Source organism: Meleagris gallopavo, chromosome 4 (assembly GCF_905368555.1).
Source record: "Meleagris gallopavo chromosome 4, MGAL_WU_HG_1.1, whole genome shotgun sequence".
Lineage (NCBI taxonomy): Eukaryota > Metazoa > Chordata > Aves > Galliformes > Phasianidae > Meleagris > Meleagris gallopavo.
The window spans coordinates 17,044,343-17,071,771 of NC_139407.1; the positions used below are offsets into that span (position 1 = coordinate 17,044,343).

At 39.9% G+C, this 27,429-nt stretch overlaps 1 protein-coding gene across 2 annotated transcripts in view; it reads left to right on the forward strand.

Moving 5' to 3' along the window:
- GRID2 (glutamate ionotropic receptor delta type subunit 2) overlaps positions 1-26,490 on the forward strand; it is a 690,924-nt gene extending 664,434 nt beyond the window's left edge. Inside the window, exons 15-16 of one of the 2 annotated variants that reach the window (XR_014882859.1) lie at positions 19,671-22,912; positions 23,845-23,983. Coding sequence is in view for 1 of the 2 variants with exons in the window: in XM_085222276.1 (XP_085078402.1) it covers positions 19,671-19,911; positions 23,845-24,267 (664 nt within the window). In the remaining variant the exon portion in view is untranslated. Of the gene's footprint in view, positions 1-19,670; positions 22,913-23,844 lie in introns of both variants that reach the window. The other variant, XM_085222276.1, reaches the window with a different exon arrangement.
- The last annotated feature ends 939 nt before the right edge of the window (positions 26,491-27,429 follow it).

Here is a 27,429-nt window from a genome sequence, read left to right on the forward strand (position 1 = left end):
GTGGTGGTTAATTCCAGCACTGACTGCTCTTCTATTAAATCTCTGAAAATTGACTTTAAATTGACATTGCTGTGTCCAGTGTTCATAGCTTCAGAAATATTTGAATCAGTGGTATTCACATTTCTAATAGGAATATTTCCTTGCTTCCATAGTTGCCAGTGCCAGTTCAGTGCTAACTTAGCATTACAGTTCATCATCTTGCTCAAGGCAACATGTAGCTTGGAGAAGCTCAGTGCACTCTACTTGCTTTTGGGTGTATAATGGGTCCCTTCATTCAAGTTGTTACAATCCACCTTTGGCTAAATAATGGCACACGTAAAGATTATTTCTCAGAAGTGTGAGCACTGTGTTCTTACTTCACTTGGTCCTCTATGAAGTGGAATAAACTGCGAGGAAATGAAACTGTCGTCTCTGTGGCTTGGTTTTGCCAAGAGCTGAAATTAACCCTCTAGTATAGAAATTGTTCAGATGATTTCAGGAGAGGAAAGTAGGCAAGAGGAGGAGATATGCTGAGAATATGGCAATTTTTTTTCTTTTTCAGAGATTCTGCCTCAGAATAAATCAACACAATATTGTCAAATACTGTGCTCAAAAAAAATTAATGAAAGCATGTCAATAACAAATTTTTCTTTTCAGAAATAATTCTGTCCTTAAAAAATAAAAATCCTTAAATGCTAAAATCTGAAACAAGGATTTTAACCTAGGCTAGATGAAATATTTTGCCAGAAGTGAAATTAGTTTTTTCTTTAATTGGAAATGGCACCTACAATTTATTATTTGAAAAGTCCTGAGAAGTAATGGGAATTTAACATGTAAGTCGGATACTACTGAGCATGCAAAAAAGGAGGCGTTGATTCTTTATGCAGCACCAGTGAGATTTTTTTTTTTTAATAGTCATTAATATTAAGTTCATTTCTGCTACAGATATATCATAAAAATTCAGAGCTGTAAAGGCAGCCTGGGATCTGAGAAACAGGACTTGGGGAAGATGTTAGAAGCTTAAACTATCTGGGTTATCAAAACAGTGAAAAGGTTGTCAGTTGGATGTGTTTTTAGCTTGATTATGTGGGAAGAAAATTTTGGTAACAGAGTACTCCAGCCTGGACTAGAAAAACAAAGTCTAACGGTTGGGCATTGCAGCTAAATGAGCTCAGTCATCAATTAAAGCTTTTGGTGTCAGTTTTTCTGGTGCCTTTTTTTCTTTGGAACAAAGGAAATAAAGTTTTGGAACAACTCTGCAGGGAAGAAGGGATTTTTCTATTAGTTGGAGTTCTTCAATCTTACCTTTCCAAAAGATGGCTATTTCTAGCACCAGAAGGGGTTTGTGGTGAATTGTTTTATCCACTCTCTTTTCTTCAGAGGCTTTGCAGTGGTAATCATCATCTCTAGCTTCACTAGCCCTGAAATTTGATGGATAAATTACTTTCTACGGTCAGCATGATGTGTTGTCAGAATGTAGATTCTTACTTAAAAAAAAAAAAAAAAAAAAAAAAAAAAAAAGGCCAGGCTTGATTTTCTGTCAAAGACTGGTCAAGCTCCAGAATGACCTGCCCAGGGAGGTGGTGTAGTCACTGTCCATGGCAGTGTTCAAGAGGTGTCTGGATGAGGAACTAGAAGATATGGTTAGTAGCTTAGTGGGTAGTAATGATGAGAGGAGGACGGTTGGACTAGATGATGTTGAAGATGTTGTAGGTCCTTTCCAACTTTGTGATTCTATGATAATTAAAGAAACTGTCTTTTCAGTTTTTTAGTTGTTTTTACTTGTTTTTAGTTATTCCAGTTCACAAAGTAAGAAATTTACATCAACTTTGGTACAAAAAATAATTTTAATTTCCAAGGTTTGAGTCTAGACTTTAGAACTGTTAGTCGACTTCTGGAGTATCCTTTATATGAACTTCTTTTTCAGAACTGCTTTCCATAATGATATTTATGGATTGAGACAGGAGAGTAGATATAGCCTATTGGTTATTCATTGTATTTGAATGAGGATGCAGAAACTCTGAAAGGAATTACATTTTTTGTAGAGGAAATGTATTTTTCCTGGCAGCTCAGAATTAAAGATGTGTTTGTACTTTGCATTACTTTGCCTTCTCTTCACAGAAGTTGCAAATCAGGCTCTCCTATATGGAAGTGCAGGGTGGCTGTTCCTTGGTTTGGAGGAAAAAAAAAAAAAGCTGAATCTGTATTGCTTGGCTATTACTTTTGTATCTTTAACATGGAACCAGCTTTTCCCGTACTGATGATAATGTTCAGAAATATTGTGCCTATCTCTAGAAAAAAAATTGTTCAGAGAAAACTGTGACTGCAAGTGCCTGAATTTTTGTTCCTGGGAATTGAAACTCTGAGCAGTTAAGCTTAAACAGAAAGAGTAGTTGCAGGTATGAACTGTCCTATTTTAAATGTTCCACAAGCCACCATAGTAAATAAAATAGTGATTTCAAGTTATCAAAAACTGAGACAAACTACCTCTCAGAAAGGAGTAATTTTTTTATGCAAAACTGGGTGCTGAAAATAACATTTGTAGTTCTTGTTGTGCAAGTTCAACACCATGTTTTCGTGCTTTATTTTGAAAGCTGAGCTTGCACTACTCAAAATTTGATTCATATTTGAGTGTCATTCTTCCACACAAAGTAGATCAGCTTCTGGCAGTACTTGAATTAATGGGGGCCTATGTATTTGGACCATGAGCAGTAAATCCTGCCTTCATCATAATGTTTGACACAGCATAGTGTAAGATCATAACATGTAGAGTGTGCTTTGTACAGAGTATTTAGATTAAATTTCTATGTTGTACTATACAAAAAGAATCTTGAAAATATATTGAGCAGGTTAACTAATCTTTTTTTTTTTCTTTTTAATTAATGGAGTTGCAATTACTTTCTCATGAAGTGTTTAGGATGAGAAGTAAATCTTACAATTTTTCTGTCTAAAATGAATCTGGTGATTTTTTGCCTTTCTGGAAGGAACCTTGAACCTTTAAGGAGCAACTATTGATCAGAACGGCCTATCATGTGAAGACTTAAGTTTAAGGCCTACATGAATCTTCCATTCTGTTCATCCTCTGTGTGTCTCATAAGACCTCACCCTTGGGTGTGGCCTCAAGTCTCAGAGTCATCCTTATGTTCTCCAGGTCTTTTCTTGCTTTCAGAAGAAACGTTCTTTTGTTTGAGATCTGAAAAGGACAGGTTCTCTGTTCTTCTGTAAAAGAGTACCTCTATTAGAGAGTTTGAGTGTATACAACGTTGCAGGTAAAAATGAAGCAGAGAAGCTACTTTAATGTTTCCATTTAGGATATGAGCTGTGTGAAATAGTGCTATCTTCAGATTCATTACTCATTCTGCTATAGGTCTCCTGGATCAGAGCCACTCAACATTGGCAAAATATTTGGGTGCCCTTAATGAATTTCCAAGCATTCAAAGTGACTACTTAGTTTTAAGTTATGTGATTTCAACTGATGTGATTTTTTTCAGATTTAACATTGAGATCAGTTCCCAGCTGGATAGTGCACTATAATACTCAGTGTTACCAAAAGGCATATTTATCTGCATCAAGGAGAACATGATTTTTAGCTTCTTACCTTTGCTACTTTGCTGGAAGCAAGAAGAAAGAGAAACAATCACAGAAGGAAAAGGTTATTTGCCAATATCTTCTTTGCAGCATTCTTCTGTGGAGCAGACATCCACAAGAACTCCAACATCTTCAGCTTTACCTTGGAGACCTCAGCAACAGCAGGACCGCAGGGGATGAGAGCAGAGACAAAAGCAGCCAGTAACACAGACCCTGCTGCCAAGCAGAGCTGAGACACTATAGCTGAGTGCAAAGAGGAGGGAGCTTTGTGCTCCAGGGCACTCCTTCAGTTTTGAGCTGAGACATCAAATCTCAAAAAGGCTCAGATAGTGCTTCCCTGGGGACACACAGCCCCTTTTTGGCTCAGCTGCCATTTCCTAGAATTACCTTAAGGAATAGAAGACATAAGACACTTTATCTACTGCAAGTTTGTCTGTTTTGTTTGCAGAGAGAGTGATGCCTGCTGTGGCAAATGGCAGGTGTATATATATATATTTACACGCTGCACAAAATATCCACTGCTATTGATTTACTTGAATGACTACCATGAGATATTTAACTCCATGGCAGGGGAGCTGTACAAAATGAACCTGCAATCCTTGGGGGGGAAGAAAAAAAGGTCTTTCACTGTCTAATACAGATCTGAAATGCAGTAAATACAAGTTGTGTGAGGTTAGAAGTTCAGTGCAGTGCACAAAATGTAGTCCCATTTAAAGCACCTCCTCTATTCGATCAGCGCTGTCCTGTGGAAAAAATTACCTTCTCATTAGAGGGCAAAGCTGCTCTATAATTAAGATAATGATTTTTTTTTTCTATAGTTGCCTTTTATCTTATTTTCTAGTTAGGTTTTTTCTTTTCAACTATTAAGTTTCTGAATTAAATGTGTTGGGAAATCTCTTACAAAGTATTAATAAGAAAAACTGAGCTGCAGCCTGCCAAAAATGAGTCAGATGAGGGGTGTTTTGCTTAACTTAGCCCGGTGGGAACTGATAATCATCTAGTGAAACACATTTGAAAGGCTGTGGTCTCCATTCCTAATGAGGCAGCTGTGCCTGAAACCTTTCCTGAACCAGAACCTTATCAGACTCAAACCATAAAGGCATCGAGGTAAGCAATGCAGCTATTGCTGCATCACTTTTATCTCTGCACGGTGGGCACTGTGCACTGAAGGAAAAAACTGAGAATGTAAGTACAGGTTTTATATGGCTCTTCTTCCCTCCTGCCCTGCTTACCCAAATGGGAGCTGAGACCTGTCTTGCATTTTCTGTAGGATACCTATAATGGTTTGGAGCCCGTGTTGTATGACCACTGCAAGATGCTCAGTGCCCCTCAAAAACCTTGTGCTTGCCACCCTGTCAATCACTCCTCTAAACCACAGTAACCTAATTAAGAGCTCTCTGCAGCTTTTCAGATTTGATGGCTTTTGAGGTGAGGTGGGTACTCACACCCCATTTCCTGTTGGAAGTGATTTGCTAGGGCTAGGGGAGAACTACGCAGGTTTAGAAGCGCTGCTGTATGTAAATACGAGAGGAAAAAATATCTTTGCAGTATCGTGTAGTACTGCATGCTTCATAATGATTATGGGTTTTTCCCACCACGCTTTTCTGACAGAGCTATGTGCAGGGCTGCTGGTCCTGGTGCCTACCCTGAGACGTCATCTCATACCAAAGCAAAGGGCAGCAGGGTAAGAAATGTTTACCTTCCTTTTAAGAGCATCTGCAGTGAGAAAACTGAGACATCTGCTCCTTGCAATTCATTTGCACCCCCTTGGATGTTCTAGCATTCCCTAAACCTGCTGACATGCCACCTAAATCTTGCTGTGGTATAGCAGTGTACAAGATGGTGTTATATGTGTTATGAACATGGTAAGATATAGTAATCCAAAGGAAAATTTAATGAGGATTCAGTGATGGGAAGGGCTTGTCCTGGTAATTAGACATAGACTGGTTGTACCTTTGCCACCACTGGTTATAGTGTGGCAAGGCACACCTATGCTCTATTCTCACAGAATCCAAAAATGCTGAGGCTATTTAGCTGTTCTGGAAAATGTTTCCTGCAGTTCTTAGCTTGGAAGAATAGGTGTTGATGTTACAAACTGCATGTCTGTAGAAAAAGAAATGAAATTCATTACATATTGAAACCCCACAACTAAGGAACTTGGTGCTGATTTTACCTGTCTTTCCACTGCCTCTCCCAGGTACCTCTGTTTTTTAGCAGACTGTCATAAAAGCCCTTGTCAGACAGTCATAATAGACTTCAGTAAGAAGGCAGAGTGCTTGCAGGATCAGCCTCTCTGCTGCTCTTGTCCAGCTCCCCATGTTGTCACCAGCTCCTCTCCAGGCAACGAGATTGATCAACTCGATGACCCCATCCCCTCAGCTAAGACTTGAGCTGCCCACAGCCGCTCCAGCAAGGCATGAAGAGTTGGAATCTCCTTGACAAAGCGTTAGGCACTAAATGAGCCAACAGAGGGCAAACATAATGTTTACACTGGCCTTTTGCAGTCTGTATTTTAAGGGTGAATGCTCTACTACAAGAGCTGGAAATGGTGCTGATGAAGTGGATCAGTGTCTCCAAGGAACATGGTGGTTTCTCTGTGCATTCTCTAAATATAAGCCTTCAAGCAATTATGTAGAGTTGAATCTGTCCTTTGCAAGTGGAACCTCCTTCCCACGGCATCAAAACGTGAGCAGATAAACAAGGCTGAAGCATCCTAGCAGCCATTGAAACATGATTACTTATCCACAAAAGTACCTTACTAGCCCCAGCACTATGTACAGGGGTGGGAGACAGTAATAGTGCCAAATGTAGAATGGGTTCATGGATGATGAGAAAAAACTAGAACAGAGAAACCTAGAAATGCAATGCACCTCCAACATGACATTAAAATTTAAAATTAAATGCAAGCTTTGCCTTTTTTAACCTAAATACCTCACCTGCTTCTGCGTCTTTAAGTGGGATTTATTCTCTGTGTTATTTATTTGTAACTTGTTATCTTTGTTATAACTCTGAGCTTAATTATTAGCTCTGAATGGTTTTACATGAAAGCTGGTTAAACTCAAAGCTTGTATTAAAAATTTAAAAAAAAATCTAGAGTGTATCATATTAAATATTAACTTAATTTGTAGACATTCAGTCTTAAGGAGCTCATCCATCAGGAAAACAGGTAAATGTGACTTCTCTCACAGATGTGATCAGAAACCAACAGTCCTGTTGGTATTATTGCTCTAAAGGGATATGGCATAAGAAGAGCGTTAGGCGATGTGAGTGCCTTTCTGCCTGCAGAAGCTTTCTGTACTGGCTGTCCCTCCCTTCTGCCTGGATGGAGACTAAACCGGAATATGCTTTGCACCCCCTTATGCTACCTGCATTGCTGTGTTGGCTTCTGTTTTCAGCAAGGGTGAAATCTTGAATGCCCTATTCTGCAGCTGGATTCACTTCCTTTGATCCCATTCATCTGCAACTGCGATTGCTCTCTAAAAGGACACAGGCAGCAGTCACAGGCTCTTTAGGCTGGTCTCACAGTATGGACGTAGCATTGTGCTCATCAAACTGCTCGGGCCGAGGAAAGCTGGTAGGTGTCAGAGGAGCAGAGGGTTTGCACTGATGCCTGTTAGCAGTGCTCAGTAATCTTTCTGGGTGGCTTAAAGGCCATTACTTGAGCAGGCAGCATGGGCGAGCTTTGCCTTTTTGCACCCACCTGCTTCCTGTGCCCGAGACGGAGATGAATGGTGAGTGCAGGCTGTGTTCAAGCACAGTGCAGCTGAGGGTGGTCTTCTCCAACAGGGAGATCCTGTGCTGAGTGTTTAATTCCTGTTTCTGGAAGAGCTGGCTGGAAAGCAATAATTCTGTTTCAATGGGGAAAAAAAAAGCCTAAGCTTTGGTATCTGATTTGACAGAGGCTTTGCAGTGTAGGCAGGCTCCTCTATCTGATTTTCATGCACCCTACAGTAGCTTCCTGAACACAGATGTACTCACTGGGATGGGAGTTTATTATCACTGTGTTCAGTGTGAGTTCTCTCCTCCACCAGATCATTCCTGTTATGGAGGAGATCTGGCCTCTTTACTTTGCTTTGGGCACAAGGGGTAGAAGCTAAGTTTGCCCCCACTGTGGCAAATGTATCTTTCTCTCTGAGAAATTTTGCCAGGGTTTCCAATTTGAGCTGACGTCCAACCAAAAAAAGAGGTTAGAAAAGAATAAAAGGAAAATATTGTATTAACACAGTTTATAACTGAAATCAGAAGAGGAACTAGCCTGAACAAAAAGCTCTTTGAAATCGGCTCGGGCCTAATGTAGCAAAAGCTGGGGAAGGCTCTCAAGCACTGTTATCTCACAAAACCAATCGCAGCCATATCTAAGTGGTTCAGGACTCAGAAAAAGTCAGACTCGCTTTTTAACCAGCTCTCAGAGGTTGGATACATCTTTATCATAAAGATCTTTATTTACAGAACTCAGGCAAATCCATTTTCGTTCTATGCTGGCTAGAAAATGTATTAAAAGGAAGTTTTAGCCAGATGCTTTTTCATTAACAAAGGCCTAATTGGAACTGTTTTATGTAATTGACTGTAACTGCACAAATGTTAAAGGAACGTGATTGTGCTTTAAGAGCCCCTGCTCCTGGTTTCTGCCAAGCATGAGAAGCATGAATCTGAGGTTAGCTGATTAAATTAGCTATTTATCCTCACCTGCAGCCAGTGTCCATGAGATGCACTGCAACATGTCCTCGGTCTCTGAGAGGTATCTCCTGGAGCTTGTTACTAGCTATCTGCAGGATCTGACCCCAAGCATGTGAAGAAATAGTGATTGGAGGCAATAGACTTCCACTGCCTGGAGCTGGTAACCCACGGTTGTGACCATGATCAGCCAGGGCAGGACTGTGCTGCAGTGAGAGCCTTGGGATGCTGTTACTGATTTAGGGGCTGAGCAATGGAGCTGGTCAGTTGCTTGCCCAGAAAGTCGCAGCTAATGCACTCTCACAGTTTTAGCCTTTTCCACCTGTTACGTGACCTACTGAGCAGCTCTTCTGCCTTATCTTCTCTTTTCACCTTCTCTTAGGAAAACAAATATCCCCAGTGCAAAAGGGGATGGGGAGAAACCAGGCCAAGCTCGCCCTGCTTGCACTGCTCACCTGAGGTGTGCTCTTGCTACACTTGCTGCATGGTCCTGCTTCTGTTTCCTCTGAAAGCAGTGTGATGCTCACTATTAATGAAAACATTTCTAAGATTAGGTACATTTAGAAAATTAACATGGCAAGCTCGTGAAATTTGTCTGAAGTTATGACAACTTCCTTACAGAAATTCTCCTGCGAGAGAAAAGAGACAATTATTTTGAAAGACTCAAGTTAACGTGATGATAAATGCTGGGATCCTACTTTTCAGGCTGTTCTGCTTTCCCTGCCTTGGGGCTTCACTAAGCTCCACTCCCAGCAGTGGCAGCAGCTGCTGGTGGCAGGGGAGAGCTCCCATGCCATTATTTATGGCAGTTCTCTGAGCAAGGACAATGACGGACGCTGTGTCATCCTGCACAGCTGTGAGTTTGCAGCATGGAGACAAGACTGATCAGCGCAATCCTCATTTTTGATCTGACACAGAGCTAAAGAAAGGTGAGCTGGTTGGGTAAAAGCAAGAGCCTGTTAATGTCCTCCTTTGCCCTCAGCAAGTTTCCTTTTATTTCCTTGAATTGGAAAATGAGGGTTGGAAAAAATCACCCTTCCCTCTCTTCTGCCAGCCAGCTTCTCGAGAAAAGCAGGGCTGATCCTGATTCTCTCTACGCTTATGAGACTTTGTATATGGCTCTTTCGTGTCTCTCCTTCACCACTCTGCTTCTGACTGCTATGGATCCTGGAGACAGATCCTCTGAAGGGGCCTGCTTGCTACCAAGCCTGCCCTGCACTCGATGTGAGTAGCATAACAGCAGTGCCACAGCAGCCGGTGCATCAGAGGCTCTCAGATGAGCTGCTTATGTGGGAAGAAAGGAGCTGGCTTCTCTGTGCTATCAAAGAAGCTGCAGAGTTGACCTTGTGCCCTTGATCTTGAAAGAGATATGCATAGATATCTGAACACCTCTCTGGCTTACAGAAATTGAATCTCAGTGCCAAGTCACTTGGTTTTGACCTGCGCTATAAAATTGTTAAATTCCCTACAAAGCTATCAGCTCACTTCAGAGGACAGTTGATAGAATACACCTGGGAATGCAGCACACTTCATTTCTGCAGTTATTTGTTTTAGCCACAGCTCATCTGGCACCAAACATAGGAAAGCACTGGGTACGTTTTGTAGTGCTGTGCAGTTAAGGCTGGCAGTGCATTCCGTCAGCAGCCATGAGCTATAGCAGGCTGCACAAACAAACCCAGCCCAGCAGCACGCACAGGAGGATGCATCCATAGGAGGATGCTGTGGGGGCTATGTTTGCTGAGAGGGAGGGCAAGATTCGTCCTGCAAGTCTGAATGGCAGACAGTGCACACCTACAAGGGGAACTGGTCATTTTGTGAAGGAATGGGCAGCAGCTACATTAATGCTGGGTATCCGTGCCCATCATCCACTCTGAATGACTGTGGAAGATTTTTGCTTGTCTTGAAATTGCAGAAATTGCAGTCTCGGTTGATCAAGATATTAAACATTTGTGGCTATGTGTTATGTGACTGTCATTGTCATGTCATATGCTTCTTAAATGACACATTGCCCTGAGCTTAGTGGAATATAGTCAGCAGGGCAGATAGTAATAAACTGGTGTGGATAAGAAGGTGGGGGGAGGAACCTCTTAAAAATCCTGACCACTGGGAAAGAATGAGAGGCTCTAAGACTGCAAAACTAAATGCTGAAATTGTGTTACTTTTAAGAATAGGATTTAAGAAAGTTACTCAGTTTAGCTACAAGGTCTTTCATAATCATGAAATATATATGACAAAAAGAAGGCAAGATTACTCGTGAAAATCACTAAATCTTGACATAGTGTCAAGTGCTTTAAAAGCATGGAGGCATTTCATTTATATATATTATATGTATAATATAATATTATATATATATGTTAGTCTGTGCTATTGCTCTGTTAGGAATCTGACTTTTTTTTTAATATTCAATTTAAAAATTAAGGTTGAGTTTTCTCTTTGAAATTTTTCCCGCTCATGTGACTTGTAACTTTTGTGCATTTGCTGCTGAAGGTAATTATTGGCTACTGAAATAATAGATGTATGAAAAATTTGAGGGAAGTTTTCTTGCAGGGGCCAAATCTTAAGTTCTTCATAGATTCATTTATGTAAACATACAACTTTAATCTTCAGACTACATAACCAATGCATACTTCTTTGTAAGGGTGTGTGCTTGGTTTCATTCTAGGTGAACTTACTTATTTGGGCAGGTTTGAGGGCAGTCAGTGTGACTTCTTCATTCTGTACTCTTCCTTGGAGCTGATGTTTTTCGTATTTGCTAAAGCTTTGCTGATCTGTGAAATGCTTCTGACTGAAAGCCCTGACTTGGGAAGGTTTACGCATATCTTGTGTGACGGATGCGCTTTGAATATTAGTACTTTTCCGTATCCTATTCTATGGGAAAGTCTCAGGTCTGATCTGGATGGAGTAGTCACAAAGAAAAGCAGTTATTTCCTGGTGCTTTGGTCTGGGCTGAAGTTTCTGACAGGCAACAGCTTTGCTAGTGGCCTTGCTGTGAGTATATTTTGCCCGTGAACTCTTTCTGCACTGAACAGCCTGTGTGAATAATGTTGGCCTACATTCGAAGGGAAAAATAGGTTCAAAGTGAAATGTAAAGCTTCAGATCCTGATCATTCCTTCTGCCCTGCTTCCTCCAGAAGCAAAGGTCATGGTAGGCCATTAGTTTGTCTCCAGGAAAGGATCTTCTGTGAAAGACTTGCTTGAGAGATCAGATTCACGAGTGCTATTTTTGGAGCACTAATATAACATATGGGATTCCTTAAACTACTTCACTTTCTCTGTTCAAAGGATCGCTTGGCATGGGTTCTCCTTGGTATAACATTAACTGACCTTATAGTTTGATCAGTGTGCAAAAGTGCACATTTCAAACCCAAATGAGTGGGAATGGATATGGGAAGCTGTCACTGCTATAGCAAAGCAGCTAGGAGTTAAGAACCTTTTGAGATACTCTGAAATGTCGAGATTCAGACAAAATATATTACTGTGATTTGATTTTCAGATTCTTTATCTGTCTAGTCTTTTGGTTGTCTCAACATTTCTGTTCACCTTGGAGATAGCTTTAAACTCTTGATCTGTCTTCTTTTATAATCCAAATGATTATATTTAAATCAAGCTGTGTATATCGCTCATTTAAACACTCTATAAAAGAAGTGTATAAAAGAAAATTCCAAGTTTCTGGTTTTTGTTTTCAAGGTGTTAAAAAAAGCAGACAAACAAATAGCTGCAGAAACTGAAAATAGTCAGCTATTCATTTCATTAGTTTGGTTGTGTGAAGACCAAATGAATGTCTAATATTCAAGTGCTATCTAGATATCTTACTTAAAAAACAAGCTGTTCAAGAGTCAGTTAACAGGTCTTGGTGTGACTGATACGTATTCTGCTTCTAAAAATGTGAAGTTTGTCTAAGACTGAGGCTTTGCACTGCCTGAAGCATGACTCCAAGCAATGATGATCATTTCCAGATTCTCTCACCAAAAAGACACATCTTTGCCTGCACCCAATAACCCAAATATCATAGTGTACTTATGAATGATGCTGACATTTTCAAAGACCACCTAAGGTGTTCACTTTGCAACTGCAGATATGCCCCAGGTCTTTGCAGGATTTACTGCCTTTTCCTTTTGAGCTCTCCCGAGTCTTTTAGGCTTTCTTTCTTTTTGCTTGTTATCAAGTCTCTGAAGCCCAACTTCGATATTGACAAAGATCGTATTGTCATAGCTGTAATGAGTGCTTGTCTTTTAAAGGTAGCATAAACATATACAAAACATAAAAAAAATGAAGTTCACTAGTCATTACAACTCTTCAGATTAATCATGTTAGTCATCTGATTTCATATCTAGTTGCTTTTTAGCTGAAGATGAGGCTTGCGTATTCGATCAGGAGCAGGTCAAATTCAGCAAGTGCCTCTTTTCTTTATCCTTCTTCATAGAATCATAGGATAGCTCAGGTTGGAAAAGGCCTTAAAGATCATCAAGTCCAACCACAATCTAAGCATACTACCCTAACTCTGCTCTCTGCTAAATCATGTCCCTGAGCACCACATCCAAATGGTTTTTAAAACACATCCAGGGATGGTGGTTCAACCATGTCCTTGGGGAGCCTATTCCAGTGCCTGTTCTTGTAGGACAATAAGCAAGTGGTCCAAACAGAAGCATTAGTCCTTATTTGATCCCATTTGTCCACACACAAAAAAAAAAAAAAAAAAAAAAAAAAAAAAAAAGTCTATAAAAGATAAAGATTTTAATATTTTCAATATTTCTAAATAAAGAACTGGTGACTGAACGGGCACTTTGCAAGCTTTCTGTTTTCAGCTAATCCAGCTATCCTGTACTGATTTGTACACAGAAGAGTGTCGTTTGCATGGCAGCCTACCCAGAAGAGCAGTGTTCCTCAGTGTTCTTCCTGTTGATCTCTGCTGTCTGCAAGTTGTTGGTGGAATTTTTACTGACTTCAGATGTTAAGGTCTCCTGAGTTTGTGTGAAACTGTCAGTTATGCCACTTCTGGAAAAATAAATAAATAAATTACTGGTCTGCTTATATCCAATTAGAGACCTGTGAGTCAAGTCTTCAGATTGTATGTATGTAATTGTACGGTCCCCTAATAGTCAAAATGTCACGGCAGCCTTCCATTTTGTAGAAGTAGTATAATAGGGAACAGCTTAAAGGAAGTGTAATTTTAGGATGAACTGTGATCTCTGTGCTCTGGTAATTGCACAGGATGGCACCTGATCTTTGTGTTTTAGGGATGACTTTGTAAGTGGGACTGCTTGCAAGTTGGCATTTCCTGGTGTAAATGGAAGAAAGGAGGCAGAGAACTGTCACAAGGAGCCTGCTGATGCCTGCTTTGCTCCTCTGTAGAAGCCATGAACTACCCTATCCAACTCTACACTCAATTGGATGCGCTTACTGTTGGTCTGTGGTAGTGAAAGCAAGAGGAAAATTAAGCCCCAGGCATTCACGTGGCTTATGAAGTATATCATCTCCATAAAGCTTAGTATCTGTCATTTTTCAAGTAATTTAGCAAATGATCTAGAACAGGACTGGGATACAGGTAATGTGCAGGAAGCAGTATACCTTGAAAGTACATTTCTTTGTTTTAATAAGGTTGGCAGCATACCGTGACTTGCTGTAATGAATCAATTTGGTGTTTACCGTAATAGCTTTAAGCTTAATTGAACTCATATTTGTGTGTCTGTCTGTAGGTGTTTGCTAGTCAGTTAGGATTTATAAATAGGTGCTATAACTTCTCTTGCCGCTTTATCCCAAGCAGGAAGCGTACAAAAGGTCCACATGGTAAAAGCTCATCTCAGACTTTTTTCATAATTAAGTTAATAATAATTAAAGTTTCTGAATTGTTACTATTCAACAATGCCACATGACCTGAGCAAAACTGTTGAAGTGAACTCCTTAAGTTCCAGCACAATAAATATAATTCCAATCTCATTTCTTATTACTGCAGGTACTGTTTCACTTCAGCATTCCGTATTTGGGAGACTGTTCAGGTTTAACAGATTTAAGTAGCAACAAGTTCACTAATTTGAACCAAGTAATACTAATTTATGGGATCCAAGACATGAGTGCTGTGAATTCTGAAGTAATGGTTTATTGCTGAGCCAAACCAGAAGGTCATCTGCTTTCTCTCTTCAAATTATTTGATGTGTAAATCCTCAGTGCTGAAGAGCAGGTCTGTTTTGCCACAGCTTCTTCTGTTTTACCTGGAAGATGTTTTTCCTGGCTTCTGTGGGGGTTGAAGGTGGCTACCTGCTCTCTCTTGTGGGGTGCAGTTTGGTGAGGTTTTGATCTGTTTGGAGTCCATGCCAGAAATAAGTTTCACAGCTGGGCCCAAGGGCACTCTTTTGGTGGGCTTACTTGTGGGAATGGCAGTTGAGGGAGCACAGTTCCATCTGAGCTGGCAGCCCAAGCTGCATTTGGCCAGTGTGAAAAATTTCCTCTTGTGCAGACTGTGATTGGCAGCTCAACAACACACTGACTTAAAAATAAAATGAAAGCACAGCAAAACAGGAAACAGACTCTTCAAAACCAGCATTTCCAAAGGGATGTGGACAAGCTTGACAAGTGGGCCTGCGTGAACCTAATGAGGTTTAACAAGACCAAGTGTTGCACTTGTGTCATGGCAATCCTGGATTTGTACAGGCTGGGAGAAGAACTGAGAGCAGACTTGTGGAGAAGGACTTGGGGGTCCCGGTGGACGAAAAACTGAATATGAGCCAGGAGTGTGTGCTTGCAGCCAGGAAGGCCAACTGTATCCTGGGCTGCATCAAAAGAGGGATGACCAGCATGGTAGGGGGGAGGCATTCTGTGCTCTTCCCTCATGAGGCCCCATCTGGAGTACTCTGCCCAATCCTGGGGCTCCCAGCAAAAGGAAAACATGGTTCTGTTAGAGTGGGTCCAGTGGGGGGGACCATGAAAATGATTAGAGAACTGGAGCATTTCTCCCATGATGAAGGGTTGAGGGAGCTGGGCATGTTCAGCTTGGAGAAGAGAAGACTCTGGGAAGACCTCGTTGTGGCTTCCAGTACTTAAAAGGCGCTTATAATCAGGAGGGAATTTTTACATGGCCTGATAGTGATAGAATAACAGGGGATGATTTTAAAGAGAAAGAGGAGAGTTTAAGAGTAGACGTTAGGAGAAAATTTTTCATTCTTATGATGTTGAGGTCCTGTTGTTGAGGCTGTCCAGAGAGGTGGATGATCTATCTCTGGAAGTGCTCAAGACCAGGTTGAGTGGGGCACTAGGCAGCCTGATCTGGTGGTAGGCAACCCTGCCCATGGCGGGGGTGTTGGAACTAGATTATCTTTAAGATTCCTTCCAATTCAAGCAATTCTATGATTCTGTGATTCTTATCTACCGTTATGAAGACCTATAGTCAACACAATAGCAATGACCTCTGCCTCAAGGTGTTTTGTTCCTCTTGCATTCTCTATCCTGCATGCTCTCCTAGCATCACCTCAGCCTGCCTGTGGGTGGTCTCAGATACTACTCTCCTACTTTCTCTCAGACATCTACTTCTTCACTACGTCCTTCCACACCTGCTCCATCTCTGGACTTGTGTTTTGTGGTGATTTGGTACCTTTTGAAAGGTCTTGAAATGACTAACTGGGTAGTGCAGCTGAGGCCAGGCAAACAGCTATTTTGGGATGAACCCACCAGCTCCCTACATGCTTAGGAGCTGGATTTGGGGTTTTTTGCTTATTTTATTTTTTTTCTTTCTTGACTGCTCTTTATCTTCTTTGTTCTGTGTATTTGGACAAGAAAAAATCCCACAGGACTATTTACTTACTATAAGTGAATACAGATAAATCCTTTACTCTTCTCAGCAGCTTTATAGCTGTAATATGATGCAAACAGGATTTGTTGGGCAGCAGAGGAATGACAATGCTTGTTGGCACCCGGTATAGAATCTTTGAGCATCAAAGCAGTGCCCCAAAGATGAGGCCAAAATAATGAAAATTCATCTTAGCTCAGCATGACAAGAGGGGAACATAATTCTGCAAAGACTTAGCCCGAGATCTTCCTATGAAAGGCTTTTGTGCAGTGCTTTTGCCCAAGGGGTGCAACTCCCTGCTAGCTGCTAGAGAAGCCACTGGAGCTTTTTTTAACCATTGTGCACCATGTGCAAACACCGAGCACTCCCAAAAGCAAGCCATGTGAGTTACCTGGAAACATCTCAGGATCACAAAAACAGATCTCACTGAAGCTATCCCTATGGTTAACACGCCCTTGTGCAGGCAGATGATACTCAGTAACCCTTGCTACCTCAGACTCACTGCTTGTTAATGGCCTGTTGTGTCTTTTGCTTCCTACTTTTAGTTCTGAATAAAATAGCAAAATCAAAACCCAGTGTTGTTGGAAGCCCAAGAGCAGAAGGCAGTAATTGAGGTGAGGTCTCACAAAAGCAGGGTAGAAGGGGAAAATCACCTCCCCCAACCTGCTGTTAATTGAAGGTTCAATTAATCAAAGTATATGCAGATTCCTTTTTTTCCCCCTTTAGTGCAGTTTAATAAATTCACTTAATTGCCTTGAAAGATGTTAGTGTAACAGTTTGCCTGATAGAGGAAAATATATTAAGATCTATACTCTATAAGAAGGGTCATGTTCTTTCAGACAACTGAGATTATTTCAATATATAGGCTTCTTGCGTAAGCTCAAGACCATAGTATTTTGAAACAGCAGGAAATCGTTTACCCTACTCACTACTTTCCACCACTACTGGCTCACATTTAGCAATGGCACTCTGTGCTGAATGCTGAAAGGCGCCAGGAGGAAAAGTTCAGATGTAAAAAGTTTGGACTTGCAGAGAGAGGTGCTTGCTGGACATTATCATAGCTTTTAGTGTATCATTATCATTCATTGCATTTAGTTAATGCTCTATTATTTTAGTCCCTTATTAAATTTGAAAATCAAATATCAAACTGATTGTAGCGTCTGCTGCCCAACAGGTATCTGATTAGCTTGCGTAGGGCCCCCAGCAGGAGCTGCGGCAACAGCACAGATCTTTGTGGCAAGACTGCCATCTTGTGGGAAGTTCCTCAGCGGGTACGGGAACGGTGCCTACCTGCTGCATGCCAGCAAGAAACTTCCCTTCCTCACGTTATTTTTCGTGGCGTTTTGTTAAAAGTATCATTTTTATTTCTGAAAAGGCGCTACAAAACTAGTGATTTCCCGAACTAGAAACACGTGAGTAGCGTTAAATCTTCCTAACGCTGTTATCTTGGTTCTGCAAAATGTCTGAAATCAGACACAAAGTATTTTCTACATCTGACAGAATTAGGACCTCCTTTCTCCTCCATGTGAACGTGAATATAGTTGAACATTCATACACTCATAATTTCTCTTGATATGTAGTTTATATTTCAGCATCTGTTTTCAGCTGCAGCTTTAAAGGTCTTTATTATAAAATTTCTATTTCTTGAGGTCCTTCATATAATTGGTTAATTACTGTCCCTGGTTTGTTTCTTTTTTGTTGTTGTTTTTCTTTAAATAATTGAACTTGCATGTTACATCCATAAAGAAAATTGCTGATCGTTACCAGGAGTACAATTGGGAATAAATCTCTGTTAAGGAACAAGCTGAAGTTCTGTGTTTTATGCAAATGCCTATTGTTGAAAAGATGTCTTGTGTAATCAGGAATTAAACTGACAAGTGAAGAATCATTTAATTAATGAGAATAGAGCAATCATTTAGATGGTTCGTTCTATCACTGAATAAAAGAGACAAAATAGCCCTGCTTAGGGATTAGGGCTGCTGCTGAAATAGAAAAAAAAAAGCCCCAAAATGTTGTTTGGTTACTGCCTTCTATAGTTAGTATAGCAGCTTCTAAATATAAAGAAATATATGCCGAATGTTTGAGATTGTACATTGAAAATTAATCTTCTGTTACCTTTTAAGAGTTTACACAAGATTTTTGTTCATCAGAAATGCTACCTGCTGCCCCTGTGAATGTAAATACTTGGGTAAATACCGGAGTCCTATTGCAGATGCAAGAGGAGTGAGTCCTGGAATTACAGTGAATTATGTCTGCAAGCAGTGTATTCCGTAACGCAGATCAGCATACGGATCATGTTCGCAGTCACAGAGGAATACTTTTGGTAGCAAGGGACCTCTAGAGGTCTGTAGCCCAGCCCTCTGCTCTAAGCAGGCCCAGTTAGGTCAGGTTGCTCAGGCAACCTTTGAATAGCACCAGCCGTGGGGATCCCACAGCTCCTCTCTTCCAGTGTTTGACCTCCCTCTTTGTAAAGCATTCTTCTTTTTATCTTGTCGGAACTGCTCATGCCCAAGCTTGTCCCTTAAAGCAGAACAAAGAGTTTTCGGTCCTTGACCAATCCTGGTCTCCTTTGGAAGCTTCAGGATGTGCAATTTCCGACATCAGCATCCCAGACTGCTGCTGGTTTGCATGCACTTGGATTTTTTTTGCATTCTGTGTCCAATGACTGCATGAGTGATTGTTTGCCTTCCAATGCTGAAATGAAAAACAGATGTATTATGTGAAGGAAAATATTCCTTTTGTTTTATTCTTTTTAAATGTAATCACTGAATTTATTATTTTGGGTAATCGGAAGAACCCAGCTGCCACTCGAGGCACTTCTGGATGTTTGTTTAAATTAAAAAAAAAAAACCTCTGGAATTTATTGAGATTAATAAAATAACCAAACATGAAAATCTTCTAAACAAAATTTTTGTCTCTCAAACTGCTCATCCCACTGGAAGCCTAGCGAGAAACCTAGCCCTTGCAAGCTGCCCAGCAAACCCTCAGCAGCAGGCTGGCTGTGTAGGTGCAAGGACAAGTGAATTTGACAAAGAAGCTTCCCCTGGAGATTTCTTGCTAGCAAATTGCATGTTCCTGGTGGGCAGGATTAGTTTAAGTCATAGCTGTTTGCAGCTACGTGGTTCTGCTCTGCTCTTTCCAAAGCAGCAGGTAGGTAACCAGGTAATGATCAGCTTGCAATATGGTAACATGTATCCTATGGTACATCTAAAACTCTGTTTACCTTTTTCTCTCTCTCTTTTTTTTTTTTTTTTTAATTTGAAATGTCTATTCTCCAACTATTAAAATCCAAAATATAATTTTCAAGTATCTCACACACTACAGAAGTCGGTTGCTATAGTCTGCAGCAAAAGCCAGCTAAGAAAATAAAGTATATTAAATCAAACATTTTCATTCAGGGTTTAAGGAGATTTGTGTGTACTTTTGTTCATTTAGAGTATATCGTGGGTATCCGTATGCTCAATCCTATACATAGTCCTACATTCAAGCTATCTTTTCTGCTAGACCAATACATCTGGTTCTCCAGCTGCTTGGCCTTCCCAACACATGGAAGGATGTGAGCGTTCAGGTTATGTCCTCATGCCTTTGCACTTTGATGCCATCTCCACTGCCCCCAGTGTAATCCCTGACTTTTTGCTTTCTCCTCAAGGATTCTGGAGCTGCAACAGAATGGTGACATGGACATACTGAAGCATAAGTGGTGGCCAAAGAATGGTCAATGTGATTTTTACTCATCTGTGGATACCAAACAGAAAGGAGGTGCCCTGGACATAAAAAGCTTTGCAGGTGTTTTCTGCATTCTCGCCGCTGGGATTGTCCTATCTTGTTTCATTGCAATGTTGGAAACGTGGTGGAATAAAAGGAAAGGCTCCCGGGTTCCATCAAAAGAGGTATTAGATCCTCCATTTCTCCTGGGAAATTTTCATGCACCATAAACGTTGTTGTCATGAATTGATAGCCTTTAGGAAAAAAGAGTCAGAGAAACTTCCTTAGCTTCCTAATTTTAAGATAAATGCCATTCCACAAAATCTCTTTAGCTCTTTCTTGCTCTTTCTAGAAGAGCTTTAAATAAAACAATAATGTATAATGATGATATATAAACATATAACTATTTTGAGTAAAACACAGTCATTACTTGTAGAATAATGTATTATTAACACATCATTATTTAGTACGTTATTGCCATCGGTGAGAGTTAATCCTCACCAGCAAGTTCAAAGGTTTCTTGGTTTTTTTTCTTGCAAAATATATCCTCCAAGCTCAATGGCTGAGTCTCTTAAGATAGATTCTCGAAGTTTAGCCCTTTAATCAGCTGTTAGCTTCTTAAATAAGCTTATCTTGATTTTTCAGATCTGTTAAACTCTTGGAACTTCCACGAACTTCAGCTGTGATTATTTTATCTGAAGTCCAGGAAAGCAAGAGTAATTTAGATTTTTCAGATTCAGGCCAGCCTTATTTCTGAAATTTATTACAGACTTTTTTAAGATAGTCCTAGACAGAGTGGGGGAAATATGTCATCTTATACCAGAGATGAGTTTGGTTCTGTACCTTCCCATGGTAATCCACTTGTCCCTTTGCCAGCCATCTGAGCCTTATACAGTCTTAAAAAAATTCCTTAAGTCTTTTAGCTCTACAAACCACTAGAAAAAACATCAGGAATATTAAAAGTTATTAAAATACACTTGGCAGATGTGCCCAAAGTTGAACCTAAATATGAGCTATATAACATAGCACTATCAGTTATGCCTGTTCTGTGTAGCTTAGACTTAAGTTGTGGGGTATTGCTGTTAATTTGTGTTCAGTGGTCTCACCTTCTCTGCAATTTCTCCATTGTGTTTATTCCTGCTAATCTAATGCTGTGTAATCAGGTAGGATTAATTACATTACCTAATTAGACAGCATTGACACTGATGTTAGAATACTTATTATCTTTTCTTGCCTGTTTTAATTCCCAAGCTTTTTTTGTTAATGATCTGGACCAGACCATTATTAAAAGCGAAAAAAAAAATCTCTAGTCTTTAATTGGCTTTCTCAGGACTGGGAACTGTCTAGTTTCAACTGATTAAATTAAAAAATAAATAAATAAATAAATAAAATTTACAAGCTTGCTCTTTACCCAGCCTCTCAGAACATCATACTTCATATTTATTTGGTGCAAAATATAAAAATTAATATCAAAGGGAAAAAAAAAAAAAACAACCCAGCTACTTTCCCAACTACTTTATATAACTATAAAACTTCCCATTCCAATTTTCAAACGCATAAATTTTAATGTGTACTTTCCATAAATTGTATAATTTGGCCTCCTTTATCTTTTTTCATGTATTCATCGGCTTAGCATTTAAAATTGTATCTCAAAGCTCCATTGAAAAGCTTGGCTCAAAACTGGGTTTAACGTGGAGAAATGTGCTGAATGTCCCCACTGTCCTGGATGTGGGGATCATTCAGCGAAGAAATACATCTTAACTAACTTTCTTAAAATTCATTTTAGCTTCCATGAAATCCATTGGCTCTTCCAGGCCACTAGTCCTGAATCGGGGGTCAGATTGGGCCAATTTGTGGTCAGCAAGCCAACCCTTTTTCCTGGTGGCTGCCATCTGGTGCTCCAGAATGCAAGCATTTATACTGAAAAAAAAATTGTTTTATGGTTACGAAGATAACATTTCAGTCGCGTACCAGAAGTAACCCATTCAATGATGTCTGCCTGAGTCTGCAGACAGCCTTAAACAGTAGCTCTGAGAGAAGTATGAACTGCCCCAGTAATCTCAATGGGATGTTGACTCTGAAGCCTGATGATAATTTAAATGTGAAAACTGCTGCATATTTCACTACTGATCACACAAGAGAGAAGAGGAAAGATCATATTATGGAGATGTGCACAATCTTACTGTGAGTGGGTCTCATTTTGGTGTATCAATTGGGTGGAGATTGGGTTGTGGGCTAAAGCATGGGAGAATATCACCGCTTTATTATATTTTTACTGGTCTGACTCTAGCCCCAAATGCATCTCAGAGAAGAATGAAGAATATTCTGGATAACTTATAGAGGCTCAGAAATACTGAAATTCAGATTGGCATTTGAAATTACAAGGTATTCATATGTTTTTCAAAACTCCAAAAAAAAAAAAAAAAAAAAAAAAAAAAAGAATTAGGACTGTCCTTTAGAGATATAGTCATGACTTGCACGTGCCAAAGGAGCCTCTGTATATATTTTTAGATGCCAATGTGGCCCCAGTTCTTCTGCATCCACATGCAGCTCCAAACATTTTAAAGGAGAGCGTTTGGTGAATGCGTTTGGTTTTGGTGTCACCTGTGTGGTTGTTATGTGCATCCATGTCTATGTCCACATGTGAATAAACTACAGACAGAAAGCTAAGTCCAAGAAATGAGCACTGCTTTTATTCCCCTCCCATGATGAGCTCATCTACAAAGCCCCTGTGGTCAGCTTGGTTTCCTCTGGCAGAGTCCTGATGCCCTTTTCCCTGCCCTTTACCCTGCAGTTTGTCTCACTTGTCCCCTGTCTCAGAAGGGAGCTGCTCCCTCAGTCTCACTTGAGTTGGGCTTTTTATTCAGTGTGGTACTGGTGCAAATATTTGGTGATCCTTTTTATTAAGAAGATAAACTCCTGCAGTTTGTTCTAGGTGGAATTTTCAGAGTGCTTGACTTCATTCCTAGACAAAGGAGGGACCTAAAGCCCATCTGTATACTGTATACTAGGAGTTTTGCCATTGATTCAATGAGCTCTGGATCAAGCCAGTCATTGAATTGCAGTAATCGAGTCTGGAAGCCATCAAAGCACATCTATCGTCCGCCTTATTGCCCTCTGTGAGGTCCTAGAATGTGAGATATTTCTAGTGGCCTGGAAGAGCCAGTAGATTTCACAGAAATTAAGGTAAATGTTAAGGTTAGTTGGAACTGATTTTTGTTCTGAATGAGCTGTGCTGATTAGACTTGAGAGAATACATTCCTTTATACATGTATACATAATGCTGCTTTGCATTAAGCTTTGCAGTTCAGTAGAAATAAACATGTACAATATAGGTGATTTATTGGGTCACACTGGACACTTTTCTTTTTTAAATTCCCATGCATTTAAAATCTCAGTTATAACAAAGAAGCCTCTCTAATGGAATTCACTGGGTTTAAGAACGAAAAAGGACAGAGGTAAGAGGAGTGATGCTTTGTTATAGTAAATCCTCCAGGCTGCCTTCTCACCCAACAGCAGCATAATTCCAACTGAATCTATGGAATTGCTTCTTTTATAGGTAAGGAGAGAATTAATCCCTCTTTTGGCATCACAATTTAAAATCATCTGATGTACTCCTTCCTGTGTGATGTTAATGAGATGCCATGCTTGGATTTGGGCGTGGAAGCTCAGCTTTTCTGTATTATAAAAGCAAAAATCAACCTGAGAAGATTTTAGCCCATCCTTAGACCTTGAGAGAATGAACACTCAGAGTCCCCCATTTTGTCATTCAAATTTAATCATCATTGCAGCATTTAAGGACTGGCATCATCTCAGACATTTGAGATGATGCTCTGTTTTCACTGTATGAAGAAATCTATCAGTAGTCCTTGGAATTTTGTCATACAGACACAGGGTTTGAAGGCAGATGTGGAAAAGGGTCTGCATGAGTTTGTTTTAGCTCATCCAGCTTCAGGAGGTGGTGATGTTTGCTAGAGATGCTTAGGGCTACCCACAGCTAAGAGGAAGCTTTAGTAAGTGTGTTACCGAGCAGTTCTGATTGCACTGTAAAGCTTCAATCCTGCAAAAAAACATGGCGGTGGTGGTGAGTGGTACATCTTGTTCTTCTCCTTCCCCAGGATGACAAGGAAATTGATCTGGAACACCTCCACAGGCGCGTGAACAGTCTCTGCACAGATGATGACAGTCCCCATAAACAGTTTTCCACGTCCTCAATTGACTTGACCCCACTGGACATTGACACTTTGCCCACCCGTCAAGCACTGGAGCAAATCAGTGACTTCAGAAACACTCACATCACCACAACAACCTTCATACCAGAACAGATCCAGACGTTGAGCCGCACGCTGTCTGCCAAAGCTGCTTCTGGCTTCTCCTTCGGCAGCGTACCCGAGCACCGAACTGGCCCTTTTAGGCACAGGGCACCAAACGGAGGCTTTTTCAGAAGCCCCATCAAAACAATGTCATCTATCCCTTACCAACCAACTCCAACTCTGGGGCTGAACCTCGGCAGTGACCCAGACCGAGGCACCTCCATATGAGCATCAGACCGAATTTCTTCACTGTTTCTTTTCTAGGACTCCCTTTGCAAGGAGCGGCTGTAATGTTGTGGGACTAACATGGATGTAACCTTTTTCTTTTCTTTTGTTTTTGTTTTTAAAATTTGATTTTTTATTTTTCTTTATTTAAGAAAAGAATCAGGATTATTAGTAACAACTCTTCCTCTTCTCTGCTTTCTCAGTCTGGTCTCCTCTTTCCTTTCTCTCTTTATTCTCTTTACTACTCTAGTCACTTATTCTTTCATTTATCACCGTATTAGGTTTGGTTACTTCAGGCTATTCATATACTTAAATATAGGAAACGTGTAGCGATTAATGCATAAGAAAACCCTGAGGATTACTTTACAGAAGAGCACTGGCTCCTCCTCCCCAACTGCCTTTTTTTACTATACTTGCAATAACTTAAGTCCTTTACATCTATTCTGCTGCGTGCGGTCAGCGCTCCACTGCTGTGTGTCCTTTTAACTGTGGACCAAAGGCAAACCCTGCAGTTTAAAAGACAGAAAGAAAAAAAAAAAAAAAAAAAAGGCAAAATGGAGAAAAAAGGGAAAAAAAAAAAAAAAAAAAAAGCAAGTAAATGAAGTTGAAAGACCATTCAGGCCCCATTATATGAGAATGCAATTTTGTAGGATTACAAAAAGCCATTACTATGCCAGTAAAGACTACAGTTAAATCTACTTTTGCACTGCAACAGTGCATATGACCTTTATGTGATTGTACAGTGTTAAAAGTTTTTCTTATGTACAGTAAACTGTATCATATGGCAGAAGCCTCTGTTGTGTTAAATAAATTAGTATCTCATACATATATATATACATATATACACACAAGTATGTATATATATATACATGTATATATAGCTATAAAATGGCAGCCGTTGCTACTGCAATTCATTTAATAAAGCTTTAGTAAAATGTGTTGTATACAGGAAAGATGTACAGTGCAGGGGTCTTTTCATTTAGAAAAGACGGGTCGCTTTTAATGTTATTCTGACTTGCATTGTTTGCCAACAGAGCATATTTTATACTTTTTTATTAGAACATCCAGGACAATTTGAAGTTTGTACCTAGATGTAACTCATTCAATTAGGTTTTGCATTGGCTGTTGAGAATTCTATATGGCTAACCTTGATAATTTTACTTTTAATTAATTAGACAGATGGAACACTCTCTTAGGTATACCATACTCATGAGCAACTAATATAGCTCTAGAGAAGTTTAAACATAGATCAAAGGTTAATAAATTATTTTCCAAATCGGTATGGCTGATCAATACGATAATGGTGTTTGTGGAGCAAAAGCCCTTGAGAAATACTGATGTGGCCTTAATTATTATCACATATTGCTCGAAGGGGAAAACAGTATATGAACCGGCGCTCATTTTAACCCTTTATATGTTAAGTTAGATTTAGAGGAGCTACATACTTTTTATATTAGTGCCAACTGTATAGAACAAGAGAAAGAACAGCAGTGAGAGCAGAACCAGTGCCGGTTTTGGCACCAGCTTTTTAAAGTAACGCCGTTACCTGCTAGAAATGTAGGAAGAGCTTTCAATTTGTAATCCTTAAAGCTAAAGATGAGGCTAAGTAGAAAGCAAGCAGTTTATCCCATGAGGTTTTTCGGTTTGGTTATGTTTTTAATGCAACCATACACTTACTTTAACCTAACTCATTCTTTGGCTAGGATTAATAGGAATCAACCTCTGTGATTTGCTTTAGGATAAATTAAAAGGTATACTCTTCAGACCTATTCTATTTTGATGCTAATTCTGTTCTGGGGAAGCATCTTGTACTGTCAGTTTTTTGTACTAAATCTTCAACTATTGTCTACTGTGTAAGGCAGAACAAATTCTTATCATGCAAAAGGCCATTTTGTTTTCGGGATAGCAAGCGTCTAAAAGCATGCACAACTTGCTTCTCCCTTGTAACATTCATGAACTCATCCACACCTCGAAAAAAAAAAAAAAAGATAAAAAAAATTAATTTCTTTCCAACAAGCTACGTAGGGACATACCAGATGTTGCAGTGATTTTAGCTATTAAAAAAGAAATCTGTTAACCATGTACGATATTTAAAATAGGCCTATTTTGATGTGTTGCCTATTATACAGATACACAAAACACTTTTTGGAGGCCTCAGTTACAAGTGGCAGAGCTTTCTGTGTATAATTTGTCTAAATAATTTGTCTAATAAAATTGTTTTCTAAACTTGCGTTTCCTCCTGCTTAAACGCTGGGCACAGTGAGATTTTCCTTTGGTGGCAGGTATCCACTTGTCAGTGTTTTTGCTACACCAGGGGAGAGGGTGTTTGAGTCTTATTTCATAGTTTCAAAAGAAAAATAATATATATACACATTGGAAGGAGACCTCAATTCAGTGCTACATTAAAAAATAATAATAATAATCTGAGTCCAGATAACATATAAATCTGAAGGAAATTACTGAAAATGACTTGAGGTCACTTTACATTTAATATGAATGTTGCCCCTGTCACTTATACTCCCAAACAGAGCTGGGTATCTTAAGAGACACAGCTAATTTACTCTTCATAAGAAGCTAATTTAACTCTATGTGATATTTCTCCTCCCTGTCTTTAAATAAAAAGCCAGTGAGGTAGAAGTACTGTATTAACGACTAGCGTCAAGCATTTCTGCTGTGGTAGGGCTGCTGAAAATACAAGCCAGCTGCATATAAAGATGAGTTGTTTGCCTGGTGATTCAGGTCATACACCCATTCTGACGTATCAGCTACAAATGAAAAAGTGAGTAGTGGCACAAAGCATATTCAAAGATTTGCTTGGTCAGATGGCTCTACTGACTGATGGCGAAATACCCAGAGAGAAAAAAATTGTCCTGCTGCAGCAAACAGGTGAGTGATTATAGCTGCCACTGGTCCAGCCACAGCATGGTCGTAGTATCATGAGATTTCTTCCTGTCTTGTCAAAACAAAGTGCTGGTACAATTTCCCTCAATATATCAGGTTTTTAAGATGTGTTTTCTCCTTCCACGCTAATGTGGGATGCTGCAAACTGATGAGGATGTAAGGGTGCCTTTTTCTGCTAGCACACCCACTGCAGCTGGGCCAGAAAGCATGCTGGAGCTTAGTACCCTGGGTATGTTTGATTTCACAAACCTGTGCGAAGGTGAT